The 14,135-nt window shown below is 42.0% G+C and overlaps 1 protein-coding gene across 6 annotated transcripts in view; it reads left to right on the top strand.

Moving 5' to 3' along the window:
- Positions 1–2,846: 2,846 nt before the first annotated feature.
- NDRG2 (NDRG family member 2) overlaps positions 2,847–14,135 on the top strand; it is a 43,095-nt gene continuing 31,806 nt past the window's right edge. For 4 of the 6 annotated variants that reach the window (XM_087713739.1, XM_087713741.1, XM_087713736.1 and 1 more), the window contains exons 1-2: positions 2,847–2,973; positions 13,647–13,729. In XM_087713739.1, coding sequence (XP_087569865.1) covers positions 13,652–13,729 — 78 coding nt within the window. In that variant the 5' untranslated portion in view covers positions 2,847–2,973; positions 13,647–13,651. The remainder of the gene's footprint in view (positions 2,974–13,646; positions 13,730–14,135) is intronic. The other 2 variants (XM_087713737.1, XM_087713740.1) reach the window with 2 other exon arrangements.

The following is a 14,135-nucleotide window of genomic DNA, read 5'->3' as shown; positions in this document are numbered from 1 at the left end:
GCTTAGCAATTAAATTTCTAAGTAAAAAAGTTCTAAGTAAAAAAAACTACCTTTAATAGTAGCAGGCCTATATATCCCAGTAAGGATATGGCTAGCTGATGAGAGCTAAATAGCTTGAAATAGATCTATACTAGTCTTCCTTTATTTATTTATCAGCACAAATAAAAAACACAAATATAACAAAGGCAACAGTAAAAATATTGGGTTTCTGTCTGGATGGACTCTTGTGACGAGCCTAATGACAGAGAGTGGAAGTGTGACCTTCCTCCCACACTTGGGCATACCAGGGGTTGTGACTTTAAGTATATATATATATATATATATATATATATATATATATATATATATATATATATATATATATATATATATATATATATATATATATATATATATATATATATATATATATATATATACACACACACACACACACAATGGCTTGAACAGTACAGATGTAAGTAATGATATGAACTTCTATGCCATTTTCTAGCTTTGATTCTAGCTTAGATTCTAGCTTAGATTCTAGCTTAGATTCTAGCTCTATATTACATTGGTTCAGTTTTATGCTTGTTTGAAGAAAAGTTAAAGCAATGTGCCTAAAATTGTTATAGAGCTAAGCAGCCTGATCAATTTAGTTTTTTTTTTTTTTTTAAAGCGGGGTCAGTTTGGTGCAGTAGTTTAAGGCATCAAAGACCTGATTCTAGTCTCCACTTAAACCAGGTGATTTGGGGCCACTCATTTTCTTTCAGCAGTAGAAAGGAAGTAATTGCACAGCCCTTCTGGAACTCTTGTTAAGAAAGCTGGACGAATTCATCCAGGCAATCATCAGGAGTCAAAACTTGTTCAAAGGCGTACACATACAAGCACACAAAATCATTTTCAGTCCATCCAATTATGCATGGTATTCAGAACATCCATTCTAGTGATCAGCTGTCACAGTAAAAAAACTGTAGCGTTCATCAAACTTGGTGCTCGATATACTTTGAAAAACAAACAGACTAAGATTGAAAAATGCTGAGATTCATTCTTCCTTGAAGCAGAAGAAAAAGACAAGAGTTGGAAACAATCACAGGCAATTGTTCCTGTCTGGATTTGGTGCCTGGGTTTGACAGCTGCAAATGGCACCTTCCATTCTTAGCAGACTAATTTGGAACCAGATTAGTGAAGTGAGCTCCAAATTAAACTGGATCTCACTTCCAAACAAACAGGGATAATAAAGAGCTACCTGGCAATTTGGATAAAAGAACAAACAATCTGGGGGGAAAACAGAGCTATGACTTGCAGCAGTTCATTTAGTGACTGTGAAAAAAGTGAAAAAAATGACAATTTTTTCACACTTATGACTTGTTGCAGCAGCAGCTTGAGCCGCAGTGGCACAGTGTTTAGAATGCAGTATTGCAGGCCACTTCTGCTGATCATCAGCTGCCAGCAGTTTGACAGATCGAATCTCACCAAGTTCAAGATTGACTCAGCCTTCCATCTTTCCGAGATCGGTAAAATAAGGACCCAGATTGTTGGGGGCAATATGCTGGCTGTGTAAAGCCACTTGAGGGGTGTAAAGCATTGTGAAGGGGTATATAAGTCTAAGTGCTACTTCTAAGCGCTATTGCTATCTCCATGGTCACCTGATAAACATTCAGACACTTGGCAACTGACTCATATTTATGATGGTTGCAGTGTCCTGGGGTCATGTGATCACTTTTTGTGGCCTTCTGACAAGCAAAGTCAATGGGGAAGCCAGATTCATTTAATCACCATGTTATAACTTGACTTAGCAACAGAAATTTTGGGCTCCATTGTGATGAGGACTACCTGTACTTGCAACCCTTTATAATGAATTGCTCAATACATTAAAATATATATTTGTGATGGGACTCTGGTGTTTAATTTAATTTTAATGGAACAGAGCGAGGTAAACTAAATTCTAGTCTCACTTCAGTGATCCAACCTACTCTCTCCCAATCCTAGGAAGCAGGAAATGGCAAACCACTTCTGATATTTGCCATGATATGGCCAGTGAAGGATAACGAAAAGGAGGTGTGAGAGAAATTACAGGAAAAAAAGTCCCTTCGGTTTCCCCAGTCAACAGAAATGAACTGGTGGCATGCTGGAGAGTGGAAATAATAATAATCCAGGGTTTCCCATTTTTTTTTAAAAAGGAGAAAAAACATTGCTTGCTTTCTAATCGTTAATTTGTGCGGAAGGCGACTACACCCGCTGTATGATAGGACTCCGCCTATCCTACCGCACCAAGCGAGGCGCTTTTGTGGCTGGACTGAAGGCTACAGTAGGGGGGGGGGGGGAATGAAGCCCCTAGTACGTCAGGGATTATGCTAAAGGAAAGCAGAAACAGCTGTGCGTGTGTGTATGCTGTTGTTATTAATATTACTCCGGATTATTACCGGTTTTATGTTGCTCGCTTCCCCCCCACACACACACACAACGCCTTATAAATGTGGAGGGACCTTCGACCTCCAGGCGGCGCAGGTTCACCACTACTTGCCACCTTTTGCCACATTTCGCTTTTGCAGCTACAAAAACACACGTCTAAAAATATTAGCAGTCCGCAATGGAGTCAGTCCGAATTTAGCTAGGGGAGGGAGAGGCTGAATGAAGGATGAGATGGAGGAGAGGGGGGGGAGGTCGCCTTTGTAGGGCTCCCCGTTGTTACCAGGATCTGGAGAAAGATGGTTGCCCGTTTCCCCCCCCCCCCCCTTTCCTTCTCCTCCGCGATCTCCTCCCCTCACGCCCCCTTTCCTTTCCTTGTTGGCAGCCCGGATTGGCAGAGGCGGAGCTGGAAGGGGGAGGGGAGAGGATCCGGGGGGAGGGGTCTCCCTGGGGTGGGGGGAGGTGGTGTTTGCAGTCAGAGAGTCAAAGGCAAGTGAAGGTGGAAGGAGAGACCGAGTGGCGGAGCGCGGGTAGGAAAGCTGCTGCAGACCCAAGGCAGACGAAGCGACGCACGGACAGAGGGTATCCCGAAACAAGGGGGTGGCAGACAATGTGGGGGTGGGGTGGGGCTGCTAAACTGAAAATGTTATTGTTCTTTTTCCTCTTCCCCCTCCCCTCTTTTCCTCGTATGCCCGTTTCTCCCCAGATCGAGCACCCTGAAAAAAACCAGGCAAGGGAAATCTGTTGCAAGGTGTGCGTGAAGCCGTAAGATGAGAGCGTGCTCTATATTACAGAACCACCTCCCCACCTTTCGGCTCCAACCCCCCACACCCACCCCAAATTGGGTAGCTTTCATTCCCAAAGCAGGCAGGCTGCAAATAAACAAACAAACAAACAAAAAGTCCTCCACCGCCTTTCCCCAAGTCAAAACAGCCTTGTGCTGTAGGAGGCGGCCTCGATGCTAATGTTATTAATGCTAGCATTCCCCCCCCGTCGTTCTCTTGATTGGGGGGGGCGGCTTTCTCTTTCCCACCCGAGCCGGAGCTGCTTCGGATTAATACCCTGCTTGGGTTCTTTAATTCGCTGTGCAATTGACCTAATCGGCAAACTCAAATGTCAAATGGGTCGGGTGGGGGGCGGAGGACAAGGAAACAACAGTCCGGATGGGAGGCAGCCTTTCCCGCCCCCACCCAGACTTTGAAGGGCCAAATTGCCCGCTGGTTTGGGAGAGGAGAACCTTTTCTTCTTGAGGGTATACTGGGAGGGAGGGTATCAGGTGGGAGCGGGGAGGGTGAGATCTTTACCTCCCGGGAGAGAGGGAGAAAAAAAGATGGGAGGATTAATCGGATTGCAGTAAAGGGGAGGGGGGAAATGTGTGAGCTGGCTTGTCTGGGTCTCTGAGGAAGAAGGGCACAGAAGAAGAGGTTAAATACAGGTGAGTGCGTAAACTAAACACTGCTGGATGCTGAACCCAAGCTGTCAAAAGAGTTCTAAGTGCTAATGGCTAGAAGCCTGCGCTGAAGACAAGAGTTTCACAGGTTCAGGAATCCAGATGTGTGGGAGGGATGACAGGTGGCTTCCAAAGGAATTGGCTTTAGAGTGGTTTGGTTGGGAGCAGGATCAGCCCCGTAAATGGGTTGGTGGTTAATAGAATTCATGGAGCTGCAACAAGGGAGCTAGTCCCTTAGCACTTTGGGGTGTGTCGTCTCCCCTCCTATCCATCCCAGTGCGTTAAAGAGCTACGAACACAAACAGCAGAGTCTAATGCTAGGTTTCTGAGAGAGCGGTTGATTTAAAGCAGGTGAATTTGGGGGTCCCTGCATTTCTTGGGAGAGGGCTATAAAAGAGCATTAAGCAGGAACTGATTAGTTGTCCAGAGAACACCAAGAAATAAAACTGGGTTCCTTCCACTTGTGGGGTTTACAGAAAGGAAGCTTGTGAGGACACTGGGTGCTACTGAGGTTAAATATGCCATGGGGAATCTATGAATGAAGATTTTTATTCCTAGTTGAGAGTAAGGCATGGTGGGGAGGTGAGACAATGTTCATATTCCCTGGAGCCAGACTGGAGTGTGTTGTGCTGCTTGTTTTTGCAGCCAGAGGCTTCACATGGAGGTGCCAAGGGGACTTGGCAAGGAGCCATTCCTTGTGCTGGAACCTGTAGGCACCTGGAAACCTTCTGGCACAGGTTGCCCCATTGGCCTACAAGCATTTCCTGGTCTTGTGCTGAAAATAAAGGAAATGCTTCTCAAACAAGGGTGTTTGCCTCTAGCCATGTTTCAGAAGGCTGTAATTTGACCTTCAGGCCCCTGAAGATGTGGTATAAGGAGTCGATGCCTTACTGGCCAAAGAAAAAGTTTGTGGGAATAAGCCAAGATGAAAGATTGTAGCAGCAACTGATTTAGTCCACATGTGCTTCCAGGTGCCCCACTTGTCACATAGTTTCAATTGTTTCTATTTTGCTTTTAAATTGGAGCATATTTTGTTAAGATCTGAGTGTCACCAAATCTAGATTAAAGGTAAAGGTAAAAGTTCCCCTTGCACATATGTGCTAGTCGTACCCGACTCTAGGGGGCAGTACTCATCTCCGTTTCAAAGCCGAAGAGCCAACGCTGTCTGAAGACGTCTCCGTGGTCATATGGCCGGCATGACTAAACGCTGAAGGGGCATGGAATGCTGTTACCTTCCCATCAAAGGTGGTTCCTATTTTTCTGCTTGCATTTTTACATGCTTTCGAACTGCTAGGTTGGCAGAAGCTGGGACAAGTAATGGGAGCTCACTCTGTTATACGGTACTAGGGGTTCAAAACACCAAATTGCCGACCTTTCTAATCGACAAGCTCAGCATCTTAGCCACTGAGTCACTGCGTCCCTTAAAATCTAGATTAGGGACCAAGAAAATTGGGAGTGGTCAGTAAGCATATGTAGCTTGCTACAGCTTGGGTGAATCATACATTTGAAATTTTTAATTCCTAAGTGGATGCTAATACCTACCTTTGTAGATGTGGGCTAGAAAGATGAAGTCAAATGGTGCTTCTAATATTAACGAGGGATAGGAGGTCCTTTAGGTAAGAAAGGAAAGTTTTGAAGATCTCAATGCTGAATCAGAGTTCCCAGTATCCCTCATCTTAGGCTGCATCTTTGAAAGCAGCACCTGGAAGGCTTCAAAGATTTCTCGCCCATAGCAGATCAACTATTCAGCCTAGGATCAAATGTAATCATCTCATCTTTCAATGATTTGGAGGAAATAGATACAGTATGCATTGCTTACCATGTAAACAATGCACACTGAAGGTGCTGCTCAGGCTCCTTTGGCTTAGCATATGGAAACCTTATTGTTTTGCATTTAATTGTTCAACAGGTGGGTAACGTCTAGCAAAGCAATTTTAAGCTGCACAAACTACACCTGTTGGTCTCTAAGTTGAGCTGGTGGCCAAAAAAAACCCGAGTCCTGCCAAACCAGATGAGAAGAAGAAGGGGGGAAAAGACAGCAATTTTGGAAAGCATATTTGGAAAGAATGAGACAAAGAAGCCAAGAATCTTTAATGTCAGAATCCTTAATGTCAGGAAAACCTAGTATATTATGTTAGAAACAGGGCTACTTTTCCATTTGGAATTATGGATCTCCCACTCCCCTAGTCCATACTTTCCTCTCTGCTTTCTTAACAAGGAATAAGGGAATCCTGATGCCTGGCATTAGCCTAGGCTTCTTTGTACAGGGCTGGGAGTATCTACTAAGTGTAGAGTTGCTACATCATGGAGTCATGACTTTTTGGATGCTTGCTCTTTGCAGGCCCCATTAAGGGCCCCTCAGTGGCAAGAAGCTCCTGGGGAACTGGATGGCTGCCCGAGTCATGGTGATCGAAACAGCTATTTATGGCTCAGGAGGGAGATCCTTGGATGGAGCCCAGCGTGGGAAGCAGACATAGTACCTGAGGGAGGAGTGGAGAGAGATAGAGAGACAGTAGAAGAAAGAATGGAATATTGCATGTTCTTACTGGGCCCTGGGGAGCCTACCCCAGGGTCAAGGATGGAGCAACACTAAGAGATGGAAGAGAGGGTGGGCTTGCAGCCAGGCAGAGGGAAAACAGCCTAGTTGCTAAGAGTGAAGGGGGGAATACTTAGTCATGCATTTGCCTTCCTCTGCTCCCCCCTTCCTCTTTTTGCTTTGCAAGAAAAATGCCAATGCAAAATCTTTTGTAGCATGATAGGGCATGTAAGCCTTAATATACAGAAGTCTCTGAATTATGTACTAGGGACCGGGAAGTAGACATTGGGGGTGGGGGAGAGAAGATGGTGATCCATTTGAGAACAAACAGTGCTACATGGCTCATTTCTCTTTGTACAGGAATGGGTAGGTCCATGGAAGAGACCTTTCTGGGATTGAGATCTTTGTAGCCATAATTCAGTGTACTAACATACTAAGAGCACATGTATTTATGAGTGTAGAGTTCCCTGCTCCAATTTTCCCTTGAGGCAAGAGGAATGACAGTTCCATTTTTTTTCCAACTGAGAAGACTCATCAGGATATATGTCTGGGTTGGCAGAACATATGGACACACCTCTAGCACAGCACAGTTAATAACTTCGTGTTCTGGTCTTGTGCAAGTTCCTGTTTTTTTAAAAAAAAAACATTTTAAAAGAAGACTGTAAACTACTGCAGATAGGTAAGACTGTTCCACAATGGGGTTCAGCATCAATTGATGATATGCAGATATCAAGATGTGATGAATGAAAACAGTTCCCATATCCAGATGGACCTTCTGCATTGATTTAGCTGTATCTTTAAGTGGGGTACTCTCGCACTATGTGGGATAGTTTAGTTCAGGTGGTACAAGTTTAGTTCAGATACACTTCTGTATATTAAGGATTTGCACACAGAGAAATCTGGAATAAGGCTTTGAACCTCGACAATTATTTTTTTAAACCAATTAAATGGCCAAAGATGTAATGATTAAATAGGCTAGAAACTGGGACACCAGTTTAGTTCTAATCCTGCCTTAGGCATGATGCCAACTGTGTGATCTTGGGCCAGTCACTCTATCTCAGCCCTAGAAAACAAAAAATGGCAAACTACTTCTGAAATCTTGCCATGAAAACTACATGGACTTGTCCAGGAAGTTGCCAGGAGTCACTGGCTTAGGCACATACACATACAAAATATGACAAAAAGCTTATGTTTGCTAAATCTTATGAGATTTATCTATAACTTGCAAGATTTTGTTTATGAAAACTAAAATTTGTTGAAATTGGTGATATTTTGGACATATGTATCAATGTAATATTGTACAGTAATAGTTTATATTACATTAGTGTCCATACCAAAGATTACTGCAGTACGCTGAGATATCATCAGTCATTCTTAGACTGTAAGTTAGGAATCATTATTGTGGTGAAAATGTTCTGTTCATTATGTTGCATTAGTGATATACAAGCGTGTATGAATCAACTCTGAAGCAAAGGTAATTTGCCCAAACTGCCAAGTGAACAAGATAGATAGCTTTAACCAAGGTAAATTAAATATTGAAAAATTAAAAAAAAACATTTAATTTAAACTTCCCATTTTGAAATGCATATGTTTTCTGAATAGATCCAAATAACCAGATGGCTATAACACAGTTAAAGTAGATAGACTAGGTTCCACATCATGTACGTGGTTTGTTTGATTTTAGTTTGGTATATTGTCTGAATGCCAGCCATTATGGTTTATTGCTCACCAAACAATAAGAAAGCATCTATCATAATATAAGCCATGGTTAAGCAGATAATGGCTTAGCACAATGTACTAAGCTATTATTGCTTAATTTTTGCTAGCACAAAAGAGCCGTGGTGGCGCAGGAGTTAGAATGCAATATTGCAGGCTGATTCACAGTTGGATTCTGAATGGCTAAAGGTTGACTCAGCCCTCCATCCTTCAGAGATCAGTAAGATGAGGATCCAGATTGTTGGGGGCAATATGCTGACTTTGCAAATCTCTTAGAGGGGGCTGTAAAGCACTATGAAGTGATATATAAATCTAAGGGCTATTGCTATTGTTACTAACCTAATCAGGGAGTGGGTCAATTAGAGCAAGCTATTGATTGGTTTTAGTTTAATATTTTGTGTAATGTCTACATGTGAACCATGACTAATTGAGACATTACCATAATATATACATAATACATTACCATAATATATAAACTGAGACTGCTCAAATCAATAGTCTTATTCTGTCTTCCAGGGATAATAGAGGGAGGAGCTTAAAATGGTGATACAGCATTGTGTAATATGTAAATATGTGCCCCCTGATTCTACACACTTATCCTAGATTTGTCCTGCAAATTGGCAGGATATTCAATATACATGTTGGAGCACATTCCAAAATGCATGGTTGTACCTAAAAATGCCATACAACTTCACCTATGTCTCTGTTGAAAGCTAAGATTGCAGCTCTCTACACACGTGATAATAAAAGTCCAAAATGGTATTTTTTTCCTTCCTGAGGAAGCCTTCACATTTCAAGTTTAGACTAGTGCTTCTGAAACTTACCAACTTAAAGATGTGTAGACTTCAACTCCCAGAATTGCCCAGCCAGTATGGGAGTTGAAGTCCACACATCTTAAAGCTGTTGAGGTTGAGAAATACTCCTTTAGACTAGTGGGTCCCAATCTTTTCTTCACCACGGCCCCTCTTTATATAACTTTTGTGGCCACTGACACCCTCCCCCGCAAAGACTTAACTCAGGATTTAAATTAATGGTGAAATTCAAGTTTTTTTTTTATTGGTTCTGTGGGCATGGCTTGGTGGGCGTGGCAGGGGAAGGATACTGCAAAATCTCCATTCCCACCCCCCCTCTGGGGCCAGTCAGAGGTGGGATTTGCCGGTTCTCTGAACTACTCAAAATTTCCGCTACTGTTCTCCAGAACCTGTTGAATTTCATCCCTGATTTAAATCATAACGTTTCTTCAAATCTTTGCAGATCCCTTCTGATGGCATTGCAGCATCCCAGGGGACTCAGGCCACTGATTAGACCAGGGGTGTCAAACTCGCATCGTCACAGTCCCAACACATGACAGATCACAACTTTTCCCCCCTTCACTAAACTGGGTATGGGCATGCAAATTTGACAGCCCTGGGTTCTATTGAGTAAACAATATGAGTTGGGAAGTAAGTGGTCATCTTGTTTGATAAGCAGTTTTATGCATATTCATTGTTTGGGATCAAAGCATATTGTAATTACTTGCATAAAATAGGAAACAATCATGATGTCCTTGGATAAGCGCAGCAAGAGATTTTCTAATTGCAGGGACAAGCAATCTAGTACCTTCACAAGTTTTGAACTTGAACTATTAATAGGGACTTGCAGAATAGACTACAGTATGATTGTAGGAATGGTGATCCCAAACATCTGGAGGGCTCCAGATCTTCTACCCTAGCAAATATAGTAGCTACATTGGTTAATATTGGAACCCAGTAAAACATTATGTTAGCAGGAAACAAAATGCAGGTGACAAAATTGTATCATCATAATACATAATCTCTGAAGTTATGTGCTTTACTAATTGTTATTAGTAAAAAGTAATTTAAGCAGAAAAGCATTTTTGGTTGAGTTGCTATCAAGTGTACACTACAGTCCCGACTAATATTTTCGTTAGGAATTATTGCATGAAAAGCCATGCATTTAGAAGGTAGTAAGTTGGACAAGGCTATTTTAACAGCCACTCAGAAAATGAACAGTGTCTTATATCAAATAAACCTGCTTACATTTACATTTCAATCTGAATTTCTAATTTCACAATGAGTGCCCTTAATCACATTAATATAAACATTTTTAAATATGAAACCTGCATGGGGAAAACTTTTCTTCTAGAAATGTAAATGTTTAGGAACTGAATGTATTCTTTTAGGGAAAGAATAAATAGGGACTCCTAAGCCCTAGGGGAGACCTCTGAAGAAATCTGAACACAATTTTGCAGCTTTATTGGACTGAATTTTTTTGCTAGGATCATATTAAAATGGACCATATAAATAATAGGTTTCACGCATTGCTAAATGACTAATTCCAGTGGTGTTTGGAATATGCTGCAGAATTGTTATTTAAAAGAAAAAAATGAAGTCCATTGAGGCCCCTCTCGGAATTATTTTGTCATTACTATACAGCTGGCCTTCTATGTATATCCATAATTGATCCTGCCCACCATGGTTATAAGTCATGGCAGTCATAAATTGGATTATCCACACGACTAACTCAATTTTATTTTATTTTTTGTGTATTGCTCATTAATCAAACAAACGGTTCACTAACGGCTGATTTTGCCAAAAAATGGAAATAAATGCCACTTTTTGGTAAGGTTGATTCAGCCTTCCATCCTTCCGAGGTTGGTAAAATGAGGGTCCAGATTATTGGGGCATAATATGCTAACTCTGTAAACCGGTTAGAGTGGGCTGTAAAGCACTGTGAAACGGTATATAGGTCTAAGTGCTATTGCTATTGATAAAATAATCACATAAAATAGTCACATAATCATGGGATACTACAAATAGCTGTAAATATGAGCCAGTTGCAAGTACCTGAAATGCATCCATGTGAATGTGGTGGGAAACTGGCCATCAGAACTTCAGAACCAAGTCGTAAGTAGTCCCAGGAAGGAGAATCGTAACTTTGAATGGTCAATAAATAACTAATCATAAGTTGAGAACTACCTTTATTACTCATGTAGCAGCTGTTATACGGATCTTGATTATCTCTTGCCATCCCAGCAATCAACATTGCTGGTGATATCCCTCTTGCACAGTGAGCCATGCCATTCTGTGACTCATGAACAATTTGTGGATTGCATTGGACATTTTTGTTCAAAACTACCAAGGAGTATAGGAGCATTGCATTTTGAAACCTCCTGGAATATTGGAAGAGTCCTAAAACATGTCACCGCAACCTTTGAAGCACAGTAAACTACTAAAGACTATAGCTCACTGGTAAAGTACCTTTTTTTTAAAAAAAAAAAGACTTTTCTTTTTTAAATAATTATATTATTTTTAATAACTTAAGGCATCAGACCAATGATGCAGTTCAGCCGATTCTATCCAGTTTAGGTGAACTGGCTCCGCCCACCCACCCAGATGTCATCAGGGCCCATTTTTGATGCTCTGCGCATGCGCAGAAGGTCCTGCGCATGTGCAGAGGTCGTGTCTGCACATGCTCACATTTGCAAACCGGTAGTGAAGGTAAGTTGATTTCACCCATGTATCAGGCATATTTATAGTTGTCCTTCCTCCTATTTTTTCCCTTAACAACAACCCTGTGAATTGAGTTTAGCTGAGAGAGAGAGTGATTGGCTCAGAGTTGCCCAGATGGGCTTTCATGCCTTAAGGTTTCACAGGTTCTGGCCTGGAGCCTTAACCACTGCACTCAACTGGCTCTTTTTGTGTGTGTAAGTCGGTGGATTGAATTTGTGGCATTTCCAGCAAGGCCTTCAAAGATATTTTCCATCTGCAAATCAGAGGTGGGTTCCTACCAGTTTGGACCGGTTCGGCTGAGTAGGTAGTAACTTGGCCTGCCACTCCCCCAAACCGGATCTCATCTTGTTTTTTGCTTCTGCTCAGAAGCAATATTTTTAGTACTGTGCATGCGCATGTAGTGTGCACCAAGTGTGCCCGCAGCATGTCTCTGAGCAAACCAGTAGTAGCAGCACCTGGAACCTACCCCTGCTGCAGATGAGGGGAAAATGGATATGTAATTGTCAATATCAATAGATGGCCTGTAGAGCACCAGCAGTTCAACTCAACAGAACGCAAGTGTTTATATTCCTGTCTCATTCGGCTGGTGCTGGCCACTTGCCAAGGTGTGGCTGTTTATATGAAATCATGCCTGATTATATAATGAGGGGGTCTAGATCTAGGTCTAGATCAGGGTTGACTTCTTCACCTCTGCTGTGTTATCCCCTCTCAGCTTTAGTTCCCCTACCTGAAGAAAAGCAAGGTAGGTTTTTGCACGAATGAGCAACAGAAAACCACCTCAACTCCACAGAATTAGAACCCCACTCAGATCAAGACAAGGCGTCTCACACACATCACAGGGTCACAAAACACCAAGCATATCAGTCTGTCTGCAAAACAGTCTATTTTTTTAAAAAAAAATAGGCCCATTAAAAGGCTGTTATAAAAAAAGATTCTATTTTTGAGGTGATAGACTGAGAATGAATTCAAGTTTGTTTTGGAGAGCAGCCATAAACAGCTTTTCTCAATCTGACACTTTTCAGATGTTGTCAGGCCACAGCTCCAGAATTCCTAAGATGGCTTGGGATTTTGGAAGTTGTAGTCCCAAGGCAGGAAGCTGGGGAAGGCTGATCTTAAGAGAGTATAAATGTATGCAGGAAAGGGCTTAAAAGATGAAGCTTAAAAAATAAGATGTAAAACTTGGCAGTTTTCACAATTACTTGGCTTCTTTTGGGTGCCCAATGTCTCACATTTGCAGCAAAGATTAATGGTTTCAGACTGCCGGTTTGGACGAACCAGTAGCTCTGATGATCAGCTAGGAGAAAACTGGTTCACCTCAACAATCAGATGGGCCTATCCGCCCGCCCACGCTATTTTCCTACCTTTATCTTCTCAGCTGATTTGCATGGTAGAGCAGATTGCCATGCGAATCAGCTGTGTTATTCCTCCAAAGAAAAAAGACTTCTTCAAACTGCGCGTGTGTGCAAAATCGTGCATCACCGAACCAGTTGTTAAAGCGGGAGGATCCCACCACTGGTTTCAGTGCTGGTTTTTAACATGCCCTGTTAACACTTTATAATCTTTATAGATCTACCACAGTCCAGATGAGGTCTATAAGTAGCTAAGTGTTGCTTGTGATAGAAAAATACATTTAATGGCTGGCAGCATCCCCATCCTTGTTAGCTTAAGTTCAAAGCAGTTGGTGGTTCATACATGCATGTTGAGTTCTTGATGTTTGTTCTTCCTGAGGATATTTCATTACCTGGCTAGGTAGCAGTGCCAGTTCTATTCCCAACTGTGGATATATCTGACTGACTTTGCATTCACTTGCTAGTTGGCAGCTGAATGAGAGATTGTGTGGCCAAATAGGAAAGTGTTGTATTTGAATATCCACATCTTATCTACTTAGGTTAGTTCCCAAATGACTCAACCATATGTGCAGCCATCATTTGTCATTATCAAGTGAGGGAGAGTGAAAGTGACATCACCCAATCAATGGTTCATTAATATATACATTTCCTCCATTAACATATCCCCTGATTGTCTTTGTCTTTTGTCCCAGGTGCCATGACAGAACTCCAGGAAGTGCAGATCACTGAGGAAAAGCCACTACTGCGAGCACCAGGAGCACCTGATCCGGGCAAGGTTAGTAGAAAATGGGGAGGAAACCGTCTCCATCCTTCTGCTGCTGCTTTTTCCCCCTTCTCATCAGCATATTTCCAAATTGTATCCAGGCCTGCTTATTTCCATCTTTACCGGTCCTACTTCTATCCCATCTTTGCAGAGAAGTTGCATTCATAACTGCCTTTTTTCAAAACCTACCTTATAGGTTTATCTCTCTGGCAGTAGTTTTCCAGGTTTTCCCCATCACTTTGAGCTTCAACCTTTCTAAAGGCGCCAGAGTCTAATGTTTCTGTGTATGCCATCGTTCCTTTATTATTAGCTAAAAAAATGTCCTCTGTCAAGTTGGAAATTTTCTAAGCCCGGATCCATGCATGGTCAAATGCCTGTCTCTTTAAAGGAAAGGTAAACAGCGTGTGCTTTTCTTGGA

Source organism: Thamnophis sirtalis, unplaced genomic scaffold (genome assembly GCF_051295495.1).
Source record: "Thamnophis sirtalis isolate CommonGarterSnake01/CBP01778 unplaced genomic scaffold, rThaSir2_p1.2 scaffold_4, whole genome shotgun sequence".
In the NCBI taxonomy this organism is placed as follows: Eukaryota; Metazoa; Chordata; class Lepidosauria; order Squamata; family Natricidae; genus Thamnophis; species Thamnophis sirtalis.
This window is presented reverse-complemented; position numbering and strand designations above follow the sequence as displayed.